General features: G+C 35.6%; 1 protein-coding gene across 2 annotated transcripts in view; it reads right to left on the bottom strand.

Annotated features, from left to right (window-relative positions):
* The window catches only part of LOC121318344 (chemokine-like protein TAFA-5), a 117540-nt gene extending 95974 nt beyond the window's left edge, over nucleotides 1-21566 (bottom strand). For both annotated transcript variants that reach the window (XR_005950595.1, XM_041254901.1), the window contains exon 1: nucleotides 20564-21566. Coding sequence is in view for 1 of the 2 variants with exons in the window: in XM_041254901.1 (XP_041110835.1) it covers nucleotides 20564-20675 (112 nt within the window). In the remaining variant the exon portion in view is untranslated. The remainder of the gene's footprint in view (nucleotides 1-20563) is intronic.
* Nucleotides 21567-23424: the final 1858 nt, after the last annotated feature.

Raw genomic sequence — 23424 nt, 5'->3', positions numbered from 1 at the left:
CCCTGGGAGATCCCGTTGCGCATGGATCTCCTCAGTCAAGCGAGAGGCACTCTTTGGCACCCAGAACCAGCCAGACTTCAACTGGGGGTCTGGCCCCTGAATGGGACCTTTTGTCCGCCTTAGGGCTCTCAGGCGCGGTAGTCAGTGGAGTCTGATGTGGTATTGGAGGCTCTCACTAAGACCCTGTTTCAGCCTATACATTCCATAGAGTTGAAATACCTCTCTATAAAGACCGCCTTTTGGCTAGTCATCACCTCCACTAAGTTGGTTAGTGAGATACAGACCCTGTCAGTGCACAGTGCCTGTATACATATTTGGGATGATGGAAATATCATTGCACACGAACCCCACTTTCCTCCCTAAGGTGGTTACGGCTTTCCCTTTGAACCAGTCGGTGGAACTAGAGGTTGTCCATCCCCCTCCCTTTGCTTCGAAGGAGGATTGGAGATTGAATTTCCTCTGCCCAGTACGGGCATTAAGAAGCTATGTGGACAGGATGAGAGCGCTGCGTCAGTCTCACTAGCTGGATCAAGCCCTCTCGAAAAAGCAGCTGTTCCAATGGATTGTGGACACAGTTTCGACTGCATACACTGCTGCCTGCCCACCACCACCTGGGATAGTGGCTGCGCATTCGACTAGAGGAGTGGGTACATCATGGGCCCTTTTTAGAGGTGCCTTACTGACTGATATTTGTACTATGGCTAGCTGGGCTACTCCTCATACATTCACCAGGTTCTGCCAACTTAATGTGGTAGATGCCTCTATGCGTTTATTAGGCACAAGGGTCCATGAGGTTGCACACTCACATGACCAACACTAGTTGGCAGTAGTGAGCGTCCCTCATATGCTGTCCGCTCATACTCCCTTGTGACGGCTTTGGTATACTTTTCCTAAAAGTATTGGTTGGTGGTCGTCTTCGAATTGAAAGGGAATGATAGGTTACGACTGTAACCCCGGTTCCCTAAAAAAGAAGACAACCACCAATCTTTGTGAGGTTGCATCACTCGCATTCACGGTTTCGATGCAAACGAGAATTAGTTCTCCATGTAGTGATTATTTTATCATGCATTGCACACTGCAAATAGACTTAGTGGCAACACTGTTGAAAATTGTATCACCTTGATATGACTGACAAACTCCATAGCTTTCTAACTTTGAACTTTCCATTTGAATTTCTCTACAACATTTGCAAGCATCTGATAAGCAGATGAAATGGCACTATATCACATTCTCATCAGAAACTCATCAAAGCCAGTCCACTAGTCCGCTCAGAGCCTCAACTTGAAAATATGAATTGTGGAGAAAAAGATTTATTGAAGGCATTCTTGGTCAAACCTATCATAATACACAGCTAAAGCAGTTGCATTCCCAGGCACACAACAGCCTCAGTCACCAGTTCTTTGTACTTTAGATGCATCAGGCGCTGTAGCACAAAATAATTCTTCTTCGCTGCAGGCTATAGAGTTGTTGCAAAGGATGTTTGTTTCTTTGCCACAGAATCTCTCCACTTTATCACACTGTACCTTGTATTTTAGTTTATAATTTTGAGTTCACTAAGAAGGTATTATTGGTTGAAATCTTGCCAGAATTGCATAACAAACACTAGTTTGTTCTCCATACACATATCCTGCTTGTTCAGAGGCATACTTGTCTTCAAATAAAGTAGACATTGTTGGCAAATTTAAATTGTTTATTGCATTGTAATAGTACATACAGAGAAATATAAAAGTGTTTGCTCTCTACTAACCTGAAACCAAAAAAAGAAATACATAAATGGAATATGGTTGCTATATTAGATCAAGGTCAAGAGCAAATACACCAGCCAATGAACCAACTGCAAATGCTGTCTAAGATATCAAGTGCTCAACGATTTTCAAACTATCACCAAATATATACACACATCTTTTTTTTTTTTTTTTTTTTACTTTATCTTATTTCGTCAAGCCATTCTTTAAAAATATAAAGTATTAAAATAAATTGCAGTACAATGGAGGCCAATATACAAAACACCAGGAACATTTTGCATTTATGTTGAAGTGTATATTTAATTTGTGCATATTTAAGGAGGTTGCCCCTTTAAAATCGTGTCAATAGGTGTATCCTGTCAAAAACACAGCAAAATAAACATGCAAAAGTTAGCTCAGGAAAGTAGCAAGTCAGTTTTACTGGGGAAGACACTTGAGTCCCTATAGCTAAAACTACCTGTGGGGATGTGGCAAAGTGCCCGCCTCTGTGTGTATTTTCTGTTATATGTTGAGTTAATGTTGGTGTATAGTCATTTGTACAGAGGATATAAACAAGTCTGTGTAACACGAGTGTTTAACATGTATATTTGTATTTTGTCACAAGGATTGCACAGCACTTCACGTTCAAGTAAAACGTAATAATATGTGAGCAAGGGGAATTGCACTTTATTAATTCACGTGCAGTTGTACTGAGACTCCAATTGAATGATTGATTAGCAGTCGAGTCTCTGTACAGCTGCATAAAAGCTGCATGTTTTCACCCACTCGGGGTTGTGTGTTCACTGAGTGGAGAACGGGATTGGAGACGGAGGTAATTGTAATTGTATTAAGAAGCTCACCGTGTTTTGTGTGTATAGTCCGTTTTGTTTGTCTCTTTTGTTTTGGCGAATGTGCCGTGTCCTATGTTTTTATTTTGTTACAAACCTTTTATTTACCGTCTGTCCATTCATTAAATGCTGAGCGAAACCATTCGCTCAGCTCCACCAAGCTCCACCTCTCTCTGTCGTTTATTTCCTGATTCCTGTTGCTGGACTGACGTCCCCCACTCCGGCCGTCTTTGTGACAGGGGAATATCTTTTTTTTTTTAAATGATACGCTGTTGTTCCTTTATAAAGCGATAAAACGTTCAATGTATATGCATTTTTAGGATGATTTACAACAAAATTGTCTATGGCCTGAAAAAGCCATACAATTATACAAGTGGAAATCATACAAGTCTGCTTTGAAGTAAGATTGCAGGTGCGATATCATCATTAATCTGTGTGGCCTTTTATGAAATATACAGATACAGTAGACCTTGACAAAAAACACATATGCGCATATAACACTCATCATTGCCACCCCAGAAACACTTTTAGACAACAATTCAGTTTTAACTTCCTTTTTTTGGGTATGCTATTGTACTATCCAAATACTTTCTTAAAAGAATATAAAGGTAAGATATTACAACAATTTTAAAAATGAGGGCTTTATGTCTGGCCGATTATGTTTTAAGGCACTGGTTAATTGCTGTTAATTTAAATGATAATACCTTAAGGTAGTGGTTTCCAACCTTTTTCAATGTAGGGACCATCTTGGTGTTTGGATTTTTCCCACAGACCACTTCCCACACATTTTTTTACAACAGCATTTTGAAACTAACTTGTATGCGTAGATGTATAAGTACATGTAGAAAGTAAAGTGTTTATATAACATACCGAACTTAATGAGATTCCTGGGCTTGCATCTTCTCTACCAGGTCAGCAAGGAATGTTGTCATTTTGCACATTGAAAGTTTCTGATGGAAAAGTTCCTGTTTCATTTTCACATTCTGAAGGCTTTGTAGATAACTGGTGTCTCAATTTTGCAGGTTAAAGAGTTTTGTTTGACAAACTATCTTGACAAATATTAATGCACTTGGGCTTGGGTCGTCATCTGATCCAGTTAATGTAAATACCGGTGCTGGTTCCCTCAGCCGTTACCTCGTGTAGCAAATTAATCTATCCATTTCTAACGCAACTTATCATTCGCCAACTTCACTTGATGTACATATAAAAAACACAGCAATACAAAAACGAGGTGGGTGGGAAGCAATTTGAAAAGTTTAAAATGATTGGAGTGTACTTACCACTTGTTGATTTCCTTTTGGCATATAGTCTTTCGATCATTCACACTATGACACAGTTCAGAAGTCAAGATACAAATATAGCCTCTTTTTGTTTCACATGAACTCTTTTACTGTATGCAGCTAACTTCTTCAAAAACATTTGGAAATAATAATATTCCTATATCCCTGGTAAAACTGTACCACATATTTTGTGTTGTTGAAAATTAAAAGTACTAAAACTGTGGTTTTAATGATTTTTTGTTTATTTGTAATTTTTTTATTTTTTTTTATTTAGTTAGGAATATTCAATGCAGTGTACCACTTTTATGAGGAGTGAAAGGCTGGGCCAGCCAGATTTTTATTTTTTGTTTTCCCTGAACACTGAACAAGCGTTCAAACTGAACGTTAAAATAATGCTGGCCAAAAAATAGAAGCCTGTAATTGACAAGACAAATGTGTCTTTATAATGTATAAGTTATTTAATTAGTATTTGTTTCACATTAGAAAGCTGTTTCAGTTAATGGTAATAATAAAAAACTGATAGAAGGAAAAATGCAGACTACATAAATATCATCTTACAATGATATAGCACGTGGTTAAAGCTGTTTGATGTGTTGCTTATTAATAGTATTAGCACAATTTGTGATTGTGTAGAAATGGGTTTTTGCAAGAATTGTGTAATTTTGGGACTTGTTTCTAGACCACCTGGAGTTTACTCACGGATCACAGGTTGGGAACCGCGGCCTTAAGGTAACAGATCAGGTTCATAATTATAGATTTTACAGAGAAATAAAAAAAAGTCTGTAAACTGAGTGTGTAAGGTAGGCTAAGCCTGTTCCTTGTAATACCAGGGAACAGTCATTCTTTAAATAGACTTTACTACAATTGCAAGAGTAATTTAAATTAAAAATAAAATAAAAGTCATGTGCCAGAAAACATTTTTAAAAATGTGTTCCTGTCTTTGAGTCAGGGATTTCTGATTGACATGTTTTTGTCGTAGTTTTATGTAGAATTGTTCTTGTTTTCCCCACCATATGATGCTGTAAATGGTACGGTACGATGATTATCGAGCCAGAACATCCCTTTGGGTGCACGCCATAAAAAAAATAATTGTGACAAAATTGTACATTATGGAAAGATAATGTACCATTCTGGAATGCTGAAAATCATTGTAAATGTCAATGTATGCTTTCTGACAAGTGTACTGAAGAGCACAAAAGGTGACTAAATTATGGATTGTAACACAAATTAATAGTTATTTAATTGTGATTGCGGTACACTGCCTCTTTAATACATGGTTTATATACACTGTTGTTTAAATCATTAAAATAAACCTCCATCTTAATTACATTGCACTAACACTGGTGTTGTTAAGATCAGTAATGTACTGTGGATGGCGTTCTAAGAGGACGAGAAAATGCTCTTAAAGTAATTAATGCATCACGCTCGAACTAGGAGTCAAATCGCTATAGATTTGTCATGTGATCAAGTCAGGGGTTTTCTTCTGAAATGTGTGTGTGTGTATATATATATATAAAACATTTATTATTTATTTTTTTTTTTACATTGGGGAAGTGATGTTCTGTTTTTTAGTCCCTCGCATCTGTTTAACTGGGCTGAGACAGAACCTTACTTCTTAAAACGTACTTTTGTCAACTACTTCAGAACATTTTAAAGCTTATAACATTTAAACTGAATACAATTATTTTATCTTTTCCTTCAGCTACTTTTTATAAATGATGGAATCTTGGTTTGTCATGTTACAAATACACACCAGAGCTGCAAATAAAATTAACTGAATAATGCCTTCTGCTGTTGGGATACCAGTCCTCTCGTATTTTACGTTTAATACTTGAACATGCTGCAACAAGTTATCATTTTTAGAAACAGTAAAACAAATCATAAAAGCCCTTTGAACAAACCATGGTAATGTGTAATTAGTTTTTAGAAAAGCACACATTTGTATGCAGATTTCTCACTGTGGTTTTCTTGCGTCAGTTGCCAGCAACAGAAAGAGCACTGCAGCAAAACGTAGCTGAGCTCCCCATCTGTGCTTTAAACTCAGTTGTCTGGCAGCGACTGTAGATAATCATACTAAGCCTCTTCATCCTGGAAAATCTCATTTGAAAAGTGGAAGTGTGGCGGTGCTCCATGACTGTCATCTGAGCTAACAATATATCACTTACAGTAAGGCACACAATCTCAGGACACAAGCATCTGAGTGCCATGAGAGCACCACAAGAAGGATGTGCTGTCAAGGCAAGTGCAGTAGAAAATGGACTGACATGTGGGTGCTGGAGTCTTCCCCCACTTGTGCACATCATCTGCCAATTTTGAAATAACATAATAATAATAATAATAATAATAATAATAATAATAATAATAATAATAATAATAATAAAAGAGAAAACTTAAGTGCCTAAAAACTAATTGGTTTAGCTTCAGTTTTTGTTATTTTCAGTGTCAGGTTTGTCCAATTATCTTCTACAACAAAGTTGACTCCCATAAGACCCTATACATGTGAATGATTTACAGCCTCTGTCATTGGCAGTGCAATCAGTTGCTGTGTCATGCATTAGACATTTAGTGGGTTGGAGCACAGGCAGAATTCAAGCTTGTGTTAATCAATAGAAGATCATATAAATCTCCACTTTACAGACCCCGCCTTCCAAACTGCCTTTACTTCACTAGGGGTTGCTTGAGTTGTAGGATACGCTGTAGCATGATGAGAAGAAACAATCTCTGGATTCCCCAGTGAAGACCAACTAACTGCTACTCTCCGACTGTAGGACTCACCCTGTACAACACACAACTATGCTTTTTACCAGGTGAGTCACTCGGGGACACTGTGTTAAAATAAGTTTTTACCTAATTGAAGCAATTATGCTTACTTTGTATTGTTACACTACCAACGTTCTCAAAGCTGGTCATCAGGTCAACATACAGTACACCCTTGCTATAACACCCTTTATTATAATGAACCTGGCCCCTGCACCCCCAATTAATAAAACCAAAAAAGATAATATAAACACACACTGTCAACATCCCGGTCTGTATGCACAGGACGCCATCTCCGCAGTGAACTCTTTTGTCTTAAGAAGCGCATGCTGGGTAAAAATCATTTTATATTGCAGTAACGCTGGAAACGATCGTTTTGAAAGAAAAGGTGTAACACAGGCATACCTCTCGTGAATATAGGTTGTCAAAAAGCACTCTGTTTTTTGGCTTGTTCAGCAACCATACGGCAAAGCAAAATTGATTAAAGAAAAAAACAACAACAAAAAAAATCAGGATCTGATTAACTTTTCTTGTCAAACTTTTCATGTCAGATTGATTTTGAATAAAAGTTTATCTTCAGTTTGGTATTTTTGTTTTTTGTACTGCGTTTTAATTATTTAACGAATTGGATATAGCAAAGGCAGAATACTGCATACGTGAAAAGAACAGGTACATGTAATTCTACTCTTATTCACAATATCATCTTATTAATTTACCGTAAAAATCGGTTTATAGGTCACACTAGCATAAAAGTCACTCCCCCCTTTTTGAGACTTCAAGTTTAGGAAAACATCGTTTGTGTTAAAAAAGCTTTTTTTACAATAGATTTTTTCCTTACATGCTCAACACCGATAAATAAAGAAAGATACACAGGTTCAGTTCGAAATAACCCTTGTTTGCAACATTTTATTCCATTAATAATTTTAGTGTTTTTCGTTTTTAGTTAAACTGCTAGAAACTATTCAGTTTTTCAATTAATGCACTGTCAAAATACATAAAATATAGATATTGTAGCAATCTGTGCATTTGTGTTTATGTACTGTATTCCCAGTCTGTTTGTGTTTGAATGCTGTGTGATATTCCATTCCCACTGTATTCCACCATTGCTTGTTTACCTTTTGTGTGTGTGTTCCCATACCACAGATAATAGTTCCAGCTGCACTGGCTTTCACAAATTTGTTGTATTAATTCAAATTTAGAAGAAAATGTATCAAACAGTGCTGCTTGCATCAATTAAATAAAAAAGCTAAGCAATAAACTAAACAGTGTCCCATCTAATAATCAGAAAACAAAACATCTTATCATTCCATACAGTGCAGTACAATTGCATTAGCTTTCCAGCTGTAAAAATACATTCATTTTGTTAATCAGAACCATACACATACAAGTGTACCACTGCCACGTGCTTTAGAAGAGTACCACTGCATTGCACTGACAAGTAGAACAAGTTACAGTATGTTATGTATTAAAATCATTCAAAATACAGTACTCCATTCAAACAGTGTTTTCTACATCGGGCCATAAACACCTTTCTGCTCTATCAGCTTATTTTTCTTTCATCATATTGAAGTTTGTCTTTGTTTTGTCTCCAGTCATGTACTGTTTTTTCAGCACTGCAATGCATTTCGGCAAATTCAACATTGTGCAATTTCAAACCTGTTGTGTAGCATTTGGGGTTTTTGTCCTACTTTATCCTGTGTAACTGAACCTTTGGCTTCTGCCACACCAGTCTCAAAAAGCACTGCAGTTACATCAGGCTCAAACTTGATAAATGTACTCGGCTTTCTAACCAATAGCTGTTTGCTACGGATTCCAGGGGCGAGTTTAGTCTGGATGTTGACAAATCAATGGCTCGGGAGGGTGGGAATAAGGAAATTCATAGAGATTGACAACTAGTGTTAACAGAGAAGGAGTATAGCTGTGACATTTTCAGTCTGAAAGGTTACGTTTAACATTCAAAGTGATTTAGGGTATTGAGATTAACAAATTAAAACTTTTAGAACAGTAGTTTTGTGTTAGATCCTGAAAAAATAATTGGGATGTTGACAGTTATGTTTGTGTGAGTGTAACAAAGCTAATATTTTTTTTAAATTTGTGATAAAAGTACTAACTGCAACCTGCCATTTAAAGGTTACATTCACCAGCAGCATCCATTTTGTGTTTTATTTTTGTTTTTCTGTGAATCTGCAGCAATTTAATGGAGACTTGCTGCAGGTAAGACGCTCTTTATTTCACTCGTCTGTAAAATTGTTAAACAATATGTAAAACTCGATTGATTGAGCTGATAAAGGGTTTAAAATGATGTATTAATCCTTTTGCGGTCCTATGTCGGACCAGGTCCAGCACTACAAGTTTCCCTTTCAGGTCATAAATAATAATAAACCCTATGATTCCATATTTAATAAAATCCCACCAGTCAATAATTTTACAAAACGAAATTACTAGACCCACTTTAGCCTATGATCTGCTCAATGAGAGGAACCCCCCTCTGGTGGAACTTTGTTAACTATGCACATAACGCATACATTAAACATTTTTAAAATAAATTAGCATACCTGCAGGAATAAACATAAAAGAAAGAATTCAGGATCACAGTCCTCATGCAGCAAGGTCACTGTACAATCAAAGGGGCATATTTAAAATAATGTATTAATTTACCATACACATTCATAACTGCATAGAATGCATGAAATATCGAGTTTAAAAGGTTATTTTAAGTTTTCTTATTTTCGACCATGAAACGTATTTTAAAAAAGCATTAAATATGCACCCCTGTTTACTCGTAAATTGACGTGTGTTGCCGCATGAGGACTGTGAACCTGAATTCTTTCTGTTGTATTTATTCCTGCAGGTATGCTAATTTCTCTTAAAAATGTTCAATGTATACGTTATGTACATAGTTAAGTTCCACCAAGGTGGGGGGGTTCCTTTCATCAAGCAGTTCATAAAGTGGGTCTAGTAATTTCATTTTGTAAAATTACTGAATGCTGGGATTTTATTAAATATGGAATCATAGGGTTTATTATTATTAATGAAATTGATGATTTGTTTATTACTTACTGTCCTAACAGTATTTTATTTTAATATCAAACACTTCCTTTAAAAAAATGTAATTTCTGATTGTTATATTAATGTTACTAGATACTAACTCATTATACAAGCTGTACACTGTTTTAAACAAAATGTTGAATTTATTACTATACGATCACAATGTATTAAGCAGTTTAATGGAGACTCTGCAGTGACCTGTGTTGCCACATGAGGATTGTGAACCTGACTTGTTTCTTTTATGTTTATTCCTGCGGAATAAATATTAATTATATGCCAAGCTACAAGGGTGGTTATTCAGGTGGTGTTGAGGGTAGACAGCAGAGCAGAGCCATATTCTGCAGTGAGAGAGAGGGACAGGAAACAAGAGTGTCACATAAGCCATAATAACCGTGGCTGTAGTAATTCCACTGTGGTACAGTAGTTTAATATTAGACACACCAGAGCATATGTCTCACCGGCGTATTGGTCACACACACACAACTCCCCCCTCCCTCCCCACCCACCACCCCCTTTCAGTGGCCCAGCAGAAATTCCTAGAAAAATAGAATTACTTACGGTACTCCAACAGTTTGTCTTTCATTTTGATTGTCCTTTCAGTATAACAAACCCCTCAATACAGCGAACAAAAGGCTTGGACCCCAACAGGTTCATTATGGCGAGGGTGTACTGTATTTAAGCATACCTTTCAGTTTTGTAGGAAGAATATATATATATATATATTTTTATTTTTAATTAATATATATCATAGTATGAAGAATTGTAAAACTTATAGCTATATAGGTTTTTTCTCCACCTTTATATTAGTAGGATGCCGATATGTTACCATCTGTTCAAGTTTGATAACCATACAAAATACACTGTATGGTTTAACCATACAAAATACACTGTAGACCAGGGGTGAGCAACCTAAAGAACCTTACAACAAAGCTTACTGCTGTTTTTGGCATTTTTTCAGACCTGATGTATCCACTTTTTAATATAAAAAACAGCCTTTGTTTCCTTGCATTGCTTATTTTAGAGCTTATAGAATATGGGGCTGCAATTTGGCCCTTGCATCAGACTCACAGGCTGTAGATACATGTTGCAGGGCTTTCCTTTAATAATCAAACTGACTTATGCTCAGATTTGAGTAAGGGTAGAATTTTGATGTGGAAAAACAATGCATTTAGCTAATAAAAGGATCCCCAGCAGTATAGATTTTTAAAAATGTTTTCTTTATTATTTTTGTTTTTCTAGTTGTTGTATCTCTGGTGTGTTTTATAGATTCTCCGAATGCTTTTCAACATCCCCAAAATTTAGCTTTTTCATGCTTTTAAATGTAATAGCAACTCTCAGAATTACAGCCAATGGAATTTAGAAAATGATCTGGATTTATACTACAGATTAATTAAATCACATTCAATTAACAGGTGCCATTAATAAGCCTCACCCTTTCAGCACCCTTTTCTTTCCAATACCTCACAATGCCCTGTTCTTATCGTGTTGTTGATTATGGAGGTGTTCAGTTTCCAAAGTCTTTTAAAAGGCACTATTCAGAAGTTGGATCTTGGATAATCAAATATGTATTAGCCTGTGATTTCACAATGCTTTCTTGGGGGCATTCCCCTGGAGATTGCAACCCAGGTGTCAATATTCTTATATAACTATTTGTTCAAACTAATTCACAAAGTTTTACTTCCGATTCTTGTTTGAGAGGTCTAAAATCTGCATTGAAATGATTAGTAAATGAGTGTAAATACAAAAGTTTTGACAATTAAATCCCCGTTATAATTTTATTACATTTATTATCCTGGACTTAACCCCTTTGGTCCTGATTTTTTTAACTTTTTTTTTTTAAATGCAACCCCATGAATGACATTAACTCATTTGTGGCCTTGGTTTTAAAAATGCTGAAATAAGATCCACGATATTTAATATCTTTAAGTTGCAATAATGTTCTTGGCAAACTTATTTAACTGGTATTATAACAGGTTTTTGGTTTTGTTATGGTAATTCATATTTCTACCTTGTAGTGTCCTTCTTATAATTAACAATCAGCTATCAAAGTAACAATGAAAAGCTATATGACTGGTCACTATTTTGTGTTTACACTGTGCAGCGCTGTATTACTATTTTAAATGTATGCATTTGGGCACTATTGTTTTAGGTCAGCAGGGAAGGGTTAATTACCTTCCCTGCCAAATCATTTCACATGTAGAATGTGCCTGAGTCCAATTGAATGATTAATAAGCAATCAAGCTCAAGCACAGCTGTATAAAATAAAATCTCTGAGTCTTGGTTGGGTTTTGTTCAGAGGAGGAACATAAGTAAAAAGATCTAAGAAACTTAAAAGAAATATAAACAATTGCTACTCGTGCTGGAATTGGACCAGCATGATACTTGTTTGTTCAGTGTTTGTTTGGTTTAATGTCTGTCTGTTGTGGCCACTGTGCCATGTCCTTTTGAAAAGTGTTTTGTTTTGCGTTAAAATGTTTGATTTATTATTAAATCAGCGTTTCAAGTGCTCCTTTCTGGAGAAAGGAGAAAGCAACCTGGAGAGGTGGTGGCAGTTGAGGAGAGATGGTGCAAGGTCTGCAGAGTGTATGGGCACATCATAGATGGGTGCCCATACGAAAATCCCCTCTTCTGGGAGCTTCGCGGTTGGGTTGAGGTGGAGTCAGCAGAGTACTGGTTCCTCCAGGAAAAAACTCAACCCAAGCTATCTGCCCAAAAGAGGTAGGGGAGGAGCAGTCATCTTGAAAGGAAGACAAAGGAGCCTGAGCATCCAACACCCACAAGGGGGGAACCAGAGAGTCCAGCGCCCACATAGGGTGAGCACGAGTGTCCAACGCCCTCAAGGGAAATATGGGACTGGCTGCTGAATTTGCTGCAATACAAGACTTGTAAGCCGATATCCATCCCTAGTGTTAAAGTGGGAGGGAAACCCATTTAGCGTTGGATCTTAAAGTGGTATTTGGCATTTGAAAATTATTCATATATATTTGTGACATAATTTGTAAACCAATGAAAACCATAATAACAATATGTTTTTGTTTTAAAGTTGACCCCTATCCCCATTCCATTATAAACTTATGGAAGCCTAGAGATAACACAATACTAACAGACACTTCCCTATAAAAGGTGAGTGTTGTATTACTGTATTTTAAGCACTGGTCAAAAACAAACACCAAATAGTTCAAAAAACAGTATAATTGTCTTGGTTCCTCTTTCCCATATATAATGCAGGTGGATCTAAAACTATTCGGAAAACATTCTTAACTGAAATATGTTAGGACTAGTGTTTCAGATTTAATTTACTAAATTATAGTAGTTTTCAGTCAAACGCAATCATATACAAATTAAGGTATACAAAATAGTATACTACAGGTTGAATTAGATGTAGAATATTTCACGTGTGGAATAAAAACAATGATCTCTAAAATTAATAGATGTATACAGATTATACCTTGAATACTGGATCCCCAATAACATCTATATAAATAAATAAAACAACATTCACTGTCCCTACGGAATTCAGCGTCAGGTATTTATTAATATTATTATTATTATTATTATTATTATTGTTATTGTTATTATTATTATTATGATGTGGCAATGTGGCGGAGGGAAATGTGGCGGAGAGAAACATTTAAATATCCCTCCCGTATTTTAATATTAATTAGGTTGTTTGCATTTGGAAGGGTTTCTCTGCCTAAACAAAAACTAGAAGGAAACCCAAATTACAAGAAAAGGTACTACCAAAATTTTTCCATGGAAACCCAACTAATTAGGACACAAATCAGTCTATGAATCAGAGTGAATGCTTGATTGACAATACGTATATCATTTGTTACTATATTTACCAACAAAAAGCAGGTGCTTGAGAATTAGACTTTAACCTTTCGAAAATCAGGGAAAACCTAAAATATACGAATCAGCCTGTGACAGGACAGAGGCCCCGCTCAAGTAAAATGTGTTCTGTGGCAGCCATCTTTGGCTCAGGTGTAGAGGAACAGCTGATTTTGCACAGCCAGTTAAATGTTTAATTATTAATTTTATAATTTTATTAGGTAATTAAAAAGTGTGGAATGTGGCCAGGTGATGATTGCTTTATTTATTGTCTAATCACCTCTGGCCACACCATATAACTATCTATCTACACAAAAGCAAGTACTTATGGAGAAGAGAGCACATTGATAGCAGTAGATTGGGTACTGTTTTGGGGATTTATTTGAAGAGTTTGTTGAATGTAAGAGTTCTGTTTAAACCTTTCATTTGTTTTGTATATAATAGTATACCAAGGCACTTTAACTGAAGTTTCGTGTCTGGGTTTGCTATTCCCTGTTGCTGACAAGTCTTGACTGCCCATCTGCCCCTATGCCACACAAGCCAAAATTATTTTAAACTAAAGTAGGTTCATATTAATATCAAATGTTAGTACTTCTCAAAATCATACTGTTGCTGTGTTCAGTAAATAAATAGTCCTTAAGCTTTATTACCTTGTCTGATTTGATACATGTACTTGTTTCCACTACTGAAGCCCCCATATATTTGTATTTGTTACAGTGTACTGAGATGTTGTTATTCCCCTGGCTGGAGATGTGCGCTTTGAGCAGTTTCTTCCACCTACTCATTTCTTCTGGTGCTTTCTCCTTACTGTCATGCTACCCAACTGCTCTTGCATTATCACTGTACCAGAAAACACAGTTATATATTTAAAGAAACAAACCCTCTACCCACATTAACATTCACAGATGTTCCCCCCCCCCCCACAACGAAATTGCACATCAATATGGAAAGTCGTTGTGCTGCGTTAGTGAGGCCATTTGCCAAGTTGCTTCATATCCATGTGAGGTTTGCATGTTAAAAATGTTGTAATTCCTACAGAAACTATCTATTCAAAACAGTGGGGAAAAAGAAAGTTGAAAACAGACCACTACCTGTGAAAAAGGGAAACAGTGCCCATTTTATAGTCTTGATAGCTTTAGTTTTAAATTGGAAGCATGCATTATGTGTTTTTTTTTTTTCTGCTCTAGATACTGTTTTTTGGAAATCAAATATATTGAATGTATTTATCACAAAACTGAAAGGGGAGTAAAAGGGGGATAATTGTGCAAATTCATATTTGCATGTTTCATTAATAAATAATAAAAAAAAAAACAGTTTTTACTATACGAGCGATTGAAAAATGACACACACTATGAAAAGATATTTTGCCATTGGCCTGGCACATGGTCATTTTTTTTTTATTCCAGTTTCACGGGGCGACAGCAGGGGCCATGTAGAGAGTTTGGGCCGTTTCCACTCAACGGCTGAATATTTGAGACTTGGAATTCTTCCGCTGAGTGGCCCCATGGGCTAGGATAGAATAGGAAAGAGGGGTCTCATCGCACTAGAGCCTTGCTGGGAAGAGGCGCTGCCTCCAAGGCTGGTTGTCCAGGCAACCCTGAGATACCCTGAAAACACATAATAGATGGATTATGATGGAAAACAAAAAGATTGGAATAAATTACACAGCATAAACGTTATGGAGTGTAACAAAGCAAGCTCTCTTATAGTCGGGTGATAATAGCTGCTTGGGATCCCAGAGCTGTTGCTGTAACCAGATTGCAGGCTGGATTGACAGCTGTGACGACTGGGGTTGAGAAACCGAAGTAGACACTGTTGCTGAAGCTGGAGTTGCAGAGGGAGGAGTAATGGCAGCTGTTTCTAGAGTTGCTACCTGATTATCCTGAACTAAGCTTCACATATTACTACATTTCTATGTTTTACTGTATTGATTAAATCTGAAGATATTTCAGAAGGACTTGGGTGCAGTTATTATATGTGGATGATTTGTCCTAAGAATGCCAAGAAATACCATATATAGCAAGTAGTGTTAATATATCCACTTTAAAAAATAAAACCAAAAGTAAATATGTACCATTCATCATTTATTTATTTATTTATTTTAAAATGTACTTTTATAATAGAGCAAATGTTCTCTGGACATTTTTTTTTTTTTTAATCCCACTGTCTGATACCAAATGCTAAGATGCATTTAGTTTTTTCAAACCATTTTGGTTTACTAAGACACTGAAATAATGCTAATTACTGTTGGGAAACTGTAAGATGGAAGTAGGCTGCACAGCTTCTCTATCTTAGGCCAAGCTCCCTACTGTTCTAAAGCCCCCTGTCTGTGTTATGTTCAATTTAAAACACAATGTATGTATGTATGTCTGTCTGAATACCTACTTTGTCAGCAGGGTTCAGCAATATGTTTTAGTAAATTACATTGTACATTATTGTAATACCAATGCAAGTTGAACCATTTAGGAAAGGCAGTGCTTTATTAAAATAATTTCGTAGCTCATTTAATATGTGTTACACACACACACGATGCATTTAAATCAATGTGGTTTTATTTCGCAGGGAGATTCAGGTCACTCACAGATATTTTTTTCCTTAAAGCTCCCAGATCAGGTGACACGGTTGAAACCTCAGATTCAAGAAACGAGTGGGTTAGTACAAAGATTATGCTCTCTCTTAAACGTGAAGGTATAGTACACTGTTCTTTATTTTGACTTTTCTAATGTGGCGGAGGCTAGCGGTAAAATGTGTAAGTTTCAAACTAAAATCTTATTTGGGGATATATTTCCATTCGGTAATAAAAATACTATTTATTAAAAGGATAAAAACTATAGATGGTGCATGTCCCTCATTTCATTACAAGTTTCCTTACATTTTCTTGGTCATTTTTTCAGGTTTTGGAGCATTCGGTATTCGGCTGAATCTTTTGAGATGGAGTCGGTATTTGGCCGAATCCTAAAAACCTGAATTCAGTGCATGCATATCAGTGCATATATATATATATATATATATATATATATATATATATATATATATATATATATATATATATATATTGCTATATTGGCATCCTAAGTAATTTGTCAAAATGGCATATTCGTCTAGAAGATTATACTTAACTTTTGACCATATTTGACTCCTGTGCCCCCAAGACCACTTCCAAACACAAAATGTCTTGTTTTCAATCACTCGACAACACCCACAATTTGTGCTTTAGGCATGTTAAACAAATCTGTCTCTGAAGATTTACAATCATCCTCCACCAATGGGGGCACCAAACAAGCAAGCGAGACGAATAATCTTCGACTCTGACAGCAACTAATAAAAACAAAAAAACAATGAAACACCTTTCCCTTATAATTTTTTTTTTTTTTTTTTGGCAGTTCATTATCTACCCATTTAGTTCACTGTTCCTGAATTATCAAAAAAAAAGATATTTAACATTCTTTAATATTAACTTAATCTACTTTATTATTATTCATTAAATGCACTTGCAATTTGAACGTTAACACATGTTTGTTGTCTTTTTTTATTACAGATACTAAGATCCATGTATTATATTTAAAAAAAAAATACATGGGTTTCAGTGAGTTAAAAGAAAACAATTCCATTTCGGGTTTGTGTGACAGTTTATAAACTACTCGACCTAATGGTCTCTTGGTTTATGATGTCACAAACCCTAGATGGGATTATATTCCAGTAACTCACTGAAGCCCATCTATTATTCTGTCCTAGTGTACACAGTACATACAGTGAGAACATCCTGTGGGTACCACTTTATATGCATCAGCTACACATGATTTGAATGTCGTTTTCCTGAAGTGGGAACAAGGCCTTACATAAACTAAACCGCACAAAAACTAGAATAATTCCTCATGTACAATATACACGATAACAGCTCTTTCTTAAAACAGGACAAATTGAAGCTATGCAGGAAGCTATCTGAACAAACATCTAACAGTATTTGCTCATAAAGAAGAGTTTTAAAATCAATTCTGATAATAAATAAATAAATAAATCCAACCTACTTTAGAAACAGCAAAAATAAATAGCTAAAAGCAAACTATTCTGGGAGGCACATTGTCATGTTCCTGTCATGTGGCACTATTCAATCAAAGACCTACAAAGGGGCAGACTACCTTTCAAATTTTCTTGCAAGTGCTCTAGAATATCTTACGATTGTTTGGAAGAACAAAGATCAAACACAAAGTGTAAATCATCAGGCTACATTTAGCTGTTTTATTATATATTGTCTTCTGCTGCAATTGATAACATTTGTATCAATCTGTGCACTGGTACACAATTTGTTATCTAGATATGAATATTTCCTGTGCTTCTCCTAAACTGTGGATGCATCACTGAGAGGGAATGCTGCCTTGCAAATGGTAAAGCATTGATAAGTTATTGAGAATCTGCTGGTTACTAAAAAAAACAAACAACTTTATGCTGTATTTTATGTGGCAACACAGTTTGAGCAAGGGGCACTGCTTGTCACAAGATGACATCTGTTTGTGAAAGTAAACCTGCTGGCTGAAAAAATAAAATAATATGTATTTGTCAAAACATAAATGTTGACAATAGACACTGAAAACTAACTAGGACTCAAGTCTACATTATCTTCCATCCTTTTTTTGACATCCATTTTTAGTTTTCCTGTTTGAAACACTAAATATTCTTTAGATGACAAGATATGTATAATTATGGCATTCTTTTGTATCTGTGATACTAGAGTAATCTACAGTATTTCTATATTTAAACTTGACATTATTATGCTTGTTTGTAGTTCTGGTTTAATGAGTGGTTTGGTGTCATTATTGTTTTGTTCCTATAGCAACAAATACAGTTGAGTTTAAAAGTGCAGAGCTACTTTTATCCAGCAGGTGGAGCTAACATACAAAATAAAACTGGTACAAAAATATAAAATATAGATTATCAGCAGATGTATCCCAGGTAGCCTTGTCTGATGGTAGCTTACATGTAGGTCTTTCTTTCAAATGTCTGGAACTCAGACAGACATAAAGGAGATTTTGGGGTTGACAGCTGATCATTAGGAAATGCCTAACGTGTTAGTTAGATTTCAGTCATGGATGTGCAAGTTACTGTATATTCGTTTTACCAAATAAGATTTTTTCATAAGCTTCAATATAACATACTGAAATTTGATTACTAAAAATTGCTTTTGTTTGCTATTAGAATCATGAAATAAAAGCTGGAGGTTCACATGATATTTTAAATGGCTCTTATGTACTGCAATACAATGTAAATGCTACTGTTTCTCATTTGACAGCAACATGCTATTTCAAATTGTATATACACCCAGGACACACCTGTCATTTGAATGCAATATTGATGTTAGCAAATTTCTTGCATTTTTTTCCCCACGTTTGAGGACAGTGACTTGTTTTCCCATGTACATAAGGTAAACACATCAAATTAATTCAACATTTGTAAATTAAGGTTTACCAAGGCAGACGTTTTAAAAATGCATTCAATTTTCACAGCGAAGACAACCTTTGGCAGAACTTAAATTAATTTTGTACATGGCACTTTGTTAAATACATGTAAGTGTAACACATAGGATTATTTAAAGAGAAACTGCATGACATTTAATTAATGAATTAATGAGTGTGTCTCTATGTTGATGAAACAAAAATGTTACATGGAATTCTATATTATGTATATTTGGCAATTTATAAACATTTTGGTAAATATCTAATGTTTATCCCACAGACATGTTACAGTTACTGGGCAACCAACATCTAAAAGGGGAGAGGTTTTGTACCTGTAAAATAGTAATCAGTTCAATAAGGTCTACATGCCCGCTGCAGTCTCATTTCAATGAATGCTGGGAGAGGGTGAAATTGACAAGGTTAGAGAGAAGAGAAGGCAGGACTCAGGAATGCTGCAGGCTCCCATTTAAAATGACAATCACACTTACTTTTCATTAAAGCATGCACTCATATAAAGCTCAACATTATAAGCTTTGGAAAACTTTCTACTTCACACTGTACTTTATTAAAAAAAAAAAAAAATTAAAAAGCATTTAATCACTACAAGAACACTTCATTTTTTGGTAGTATAATTAAATTCCCACATTTAAACTTGGCTCATCCTTTTAATGAAGTGTCATTGGCACAACTGAAATAGTGTGCTGTTATAGTGGTCATTTTGAAAATAAATCAGTCAAAAAACAAACGTAAAAAGTGTTAGTCTTATGCACAGCAACTGTACACTTCTGTTTAATAATGATACTCATTCCCTGTGCATTTAACTTGTTGAATAGAAAAGAGTAATTATATTAGAGTACTACTATTAAGAAATATCTGGAGTTGTTTAAAGCACATTTTCAACTTTCCTAAAACTAGAAATGCCATACGGTAGTGGTATATATTATATATATATATATAATATATATATATATTATATATATATATATATATATATATATATATATATATACTATATTTCTGAAACAAACGACACGATTTACAAAATATATTAGGAATAACAAAATGTGTGTAATTACGTGTCAATACTATAGGATACAATTAGAGGCAAATGTATACTCTTCTTGGGTTATGGGTTCAGATCCAAGGCGATTTCACACTCATGAGAGTCGTACAACCTATTATTCTTTACAATGCAGTTGTCAATGGATTGGTAGCTCATTGGAGACCAAGGGATTTACTAGTCGGTCAGTCGTACAACTAGAACTAAGCGCATTTTAATTGACATGATTAAATTTTCCAGTACCCGTCACTGTATGATTTAGAATATAGCGCAAATATTAAAACCTTTCAATAAAAAATACCGTACCAAGCAGTTTCAGAAATTGTCTTTTCATTTGTTAAACATATATTTACACAAGTAGAAAACCAAAGCTATATTTCTCCGAAGTTTCAAAATGCACTAAAAACCTTTACGAATAGTATAAAATTATTGGAGCAGAGGTGAAACAGAAAAGAATCATCCCATTTTGTTGAACAAAAAAAAGGTCACGTATGGAATATCTCAAGCAGATGCAAATAAACCACAACTTTAAGTGGATAAGGGATGATATCAGACATGTACTTACTGCAGTAGACGATTAGGAGACTGGCCAGAATCATGATTGCCCAGAAAGTTGAGGACATGCTTGGCCAGGCATTGGCATCCTTTCGATTACCTATCCTGGGAGAAGGAGCCATTTGAGCCAGTTCTCCTGAACGAAAAGAAATTAGTCAATTTCACCAGCCAACTCTCCCCTTGACTGATCGCCTTTCTCCGCGTGTAATCCCTAAAAAAGACATCTTCAGAACGAGCTACTGTCCATCAGCAGCCTTTCCATGCTTCAATAATCATCCCCTACAAACATTTAGTAAACCCAATTGACAGATTTTCACCTGATTCCTTGGCAATAGAGCACAAATTGCAGTCTTTGCTTGTAAGCACAGCAATAGTTTTTATAATATGGATCCTAGGTGAAAAGGAAACAAAAATATTCCACAGTGGACGTTTTAATTCAAAATTATATATTAAAAAACATCCTTACACACGGTAAATAAGGCTGATGTAAAACTGAGCTGCCAGTTTTCCAGAAAGGGAAAGACACACGATTACAGCTTTAGGTAGATAGATACCGCAACCTCGTGCAACATCCAAACACACCTGGGGCTACGGAACAGCTGTGAATGACAGTGACTCAGAACTCCCCAGAAATAAAACAGCAGTGAGATTTTGTAAAATCCGACCACAAAATAGTAATTAAGCGACACAGAAGTGCCTGTGGATGGCGACAGACTTAAAATTTTAAAACAACCTGAGATTCCTTCTAATGGAAAAAAGAAACTGGTGTGGATGTTTGGCTCAGATACACGACCCTGGTGAGTCACTAGGTTTCCATTTGTTAAAACAGATCTCGAGGGATCAGACGGTCGAAAGTTGTTTTCAATGTGTTTTTTTTTTCTTCCTGGAGACTGCTGTCACCACTCTTGCATTCTACTCTGCATAGAGACCTGCACAAAAAGCTGGTTTCTGGAGCTCCTCTGTCGCATCTTGTGTATACTGGCAAGTGACAACAAGCAGCAGGGGAAGTTAATCACGCCCACAGGTAAAGCTGTGAATTCATAAAATAAAAGCAATGTATCAAATCTAATTATATCTATCTTCCAACTTCCAACAAATATTATTGAGTGTGTCTCTATCTCAAAAGTTATATATATATATATATATATATATATATATATATATATATATATATATATATATATATATATATATTAGTAAAACAAAACTGCCACTGAACCCCGGGGCTTCATAACTTTTTTTTTTTTTTTCAAAGTTGTCAGATGGTGATAGATCTATCCTAAAATTTCTGGATTACGATACTGGTGATATCAGTCGCACACGTTTAATTCCCCCATAATTAAATTAAATGGTATATATATATATATATATCTATATATTAATATATATATATATATATATATATATATATATATATATATATATAGGTAGATATAAATCCTAGATGTGGCGTTCCATGTTGCAGCATTTAAACAAAGGTTTTAAAATAAATTACACCATAAAATTTTAGACTTTCTCAGAGTTGACAAGAGTCTTGTCAATAATGTTGTGTTGCATGACGATTTCGTCTAATTTGAGGACACCTGATTGACAGAGGTACGTGTTTGAAGCCATAGGCGGTGTGTATAAGAGGCTTGGGGAGGCAACCTATTCTCGAGTAACCCTAACCTTATTATTTAATCAAACACATCTGGCCTGATATTAAAGTGCAAAGTCCCAAAACTTTCAGTGATATGATTACCTTGCGTTCTGTGATGCCCTCAGTTCAGTAGTATTTCACAGATGTGCCCACTAGGGGTATTTTGTGCAAACAGACCCCAGAGAAGCCTCTCTGTATCAAACGTACTCAATATGCATGTCAGAATATGTTTCCTTGTCGAATGTTAATTACTTAAGCTTGGAATTTAGTAACATCCTCACACGTGGGTTCCAGCTCATTATAACATTTGTTATACGTTTTTCATCAGGGATATACTGGTTCATCACAACTTCCTATAAGGCCGTGGGCATAGTTAGGGATTAGTGCTAATGCCGAACGAAAATATGTATGCTCTGTAACAAAACAGTTCTATAGCTTCCTCTAATTTAAGCCTAGTCCTGTGAGTTTGCTACATGTTTCATTACTGTTTTGTTTACTGTCCCTTTCCTGTAACTTGATAGGGCTGTGCTGGGGGAACCTGCTCATAACTGCCATCACATTCTGACTGCAGTCGAGCGCTGCTGCTGGTTATATATAGACTTGCTCGCTATTTTGTTGGTGACTGGCTTGATTGACCTCTGTCTTATGTTTCTGTTACAACCTTAATTCAATAGACTTTATTAGGACCTGGCTGCAAAGGATTGCTATTACTAGAGAGTGGTTAGATCATTTGTGTAGAATTTTTTTTTTTTTTTTGCTACATAGCTCAAAATATTACATAACAGTGAAAGAAAACATGTGTTAAAGTGCCCTCAATTACATTTTAACACAAGTGACAGTGTCGTGTTTTTGAAGTTTCATGGTCATTAATTCCTGGTCTCCTACTGAGTGAAACCTAATTATTGCAGCCAGTTTGTAAGGTTAAAAGTGGATTTACTGGAGACTATGAAGTAATCATAGTACATGCAACAGTGCTCTGTTTTGTAAACTGTATAAAGAAAAATGTAACTTACATAACTTACGATAAGGATTGCAAGGTATTTGACCTTAACAAAAGGAAACATCAGATTTGATGATTAGTTTAGTACAGTAGGAGGCAAATATTTTTGACTGAAGTCCAGATGCCCAGGGCTGTTTAAATGCTGGAATCTGGAGATAGATAAAGTTGGTCAAATCAGTGTGACCCTGTGGCAAAGTGGCTGCTGATTGTGAACAGGTATAGCGGTGATGCA

This window comes from Polyodon spathula, chromosome 7, assembly GCF_017654505.1.
Source record: "Polyodon spathula isolate WHYD16114869_AA chromosome 7, ASM1765450v1, whole genome shotgun sequence".
Lineage (NCBI taxonomy): Eukaryota > Metazoa > Chordata > Actinopteri > Acipenseriformes > Polyodontidae > Polyodon > Polyodon spathula.
Note: the sequence above shows the minus strand (reverse complement) of the source record. Positions and strands in the feature narration are given on the sequence as shown.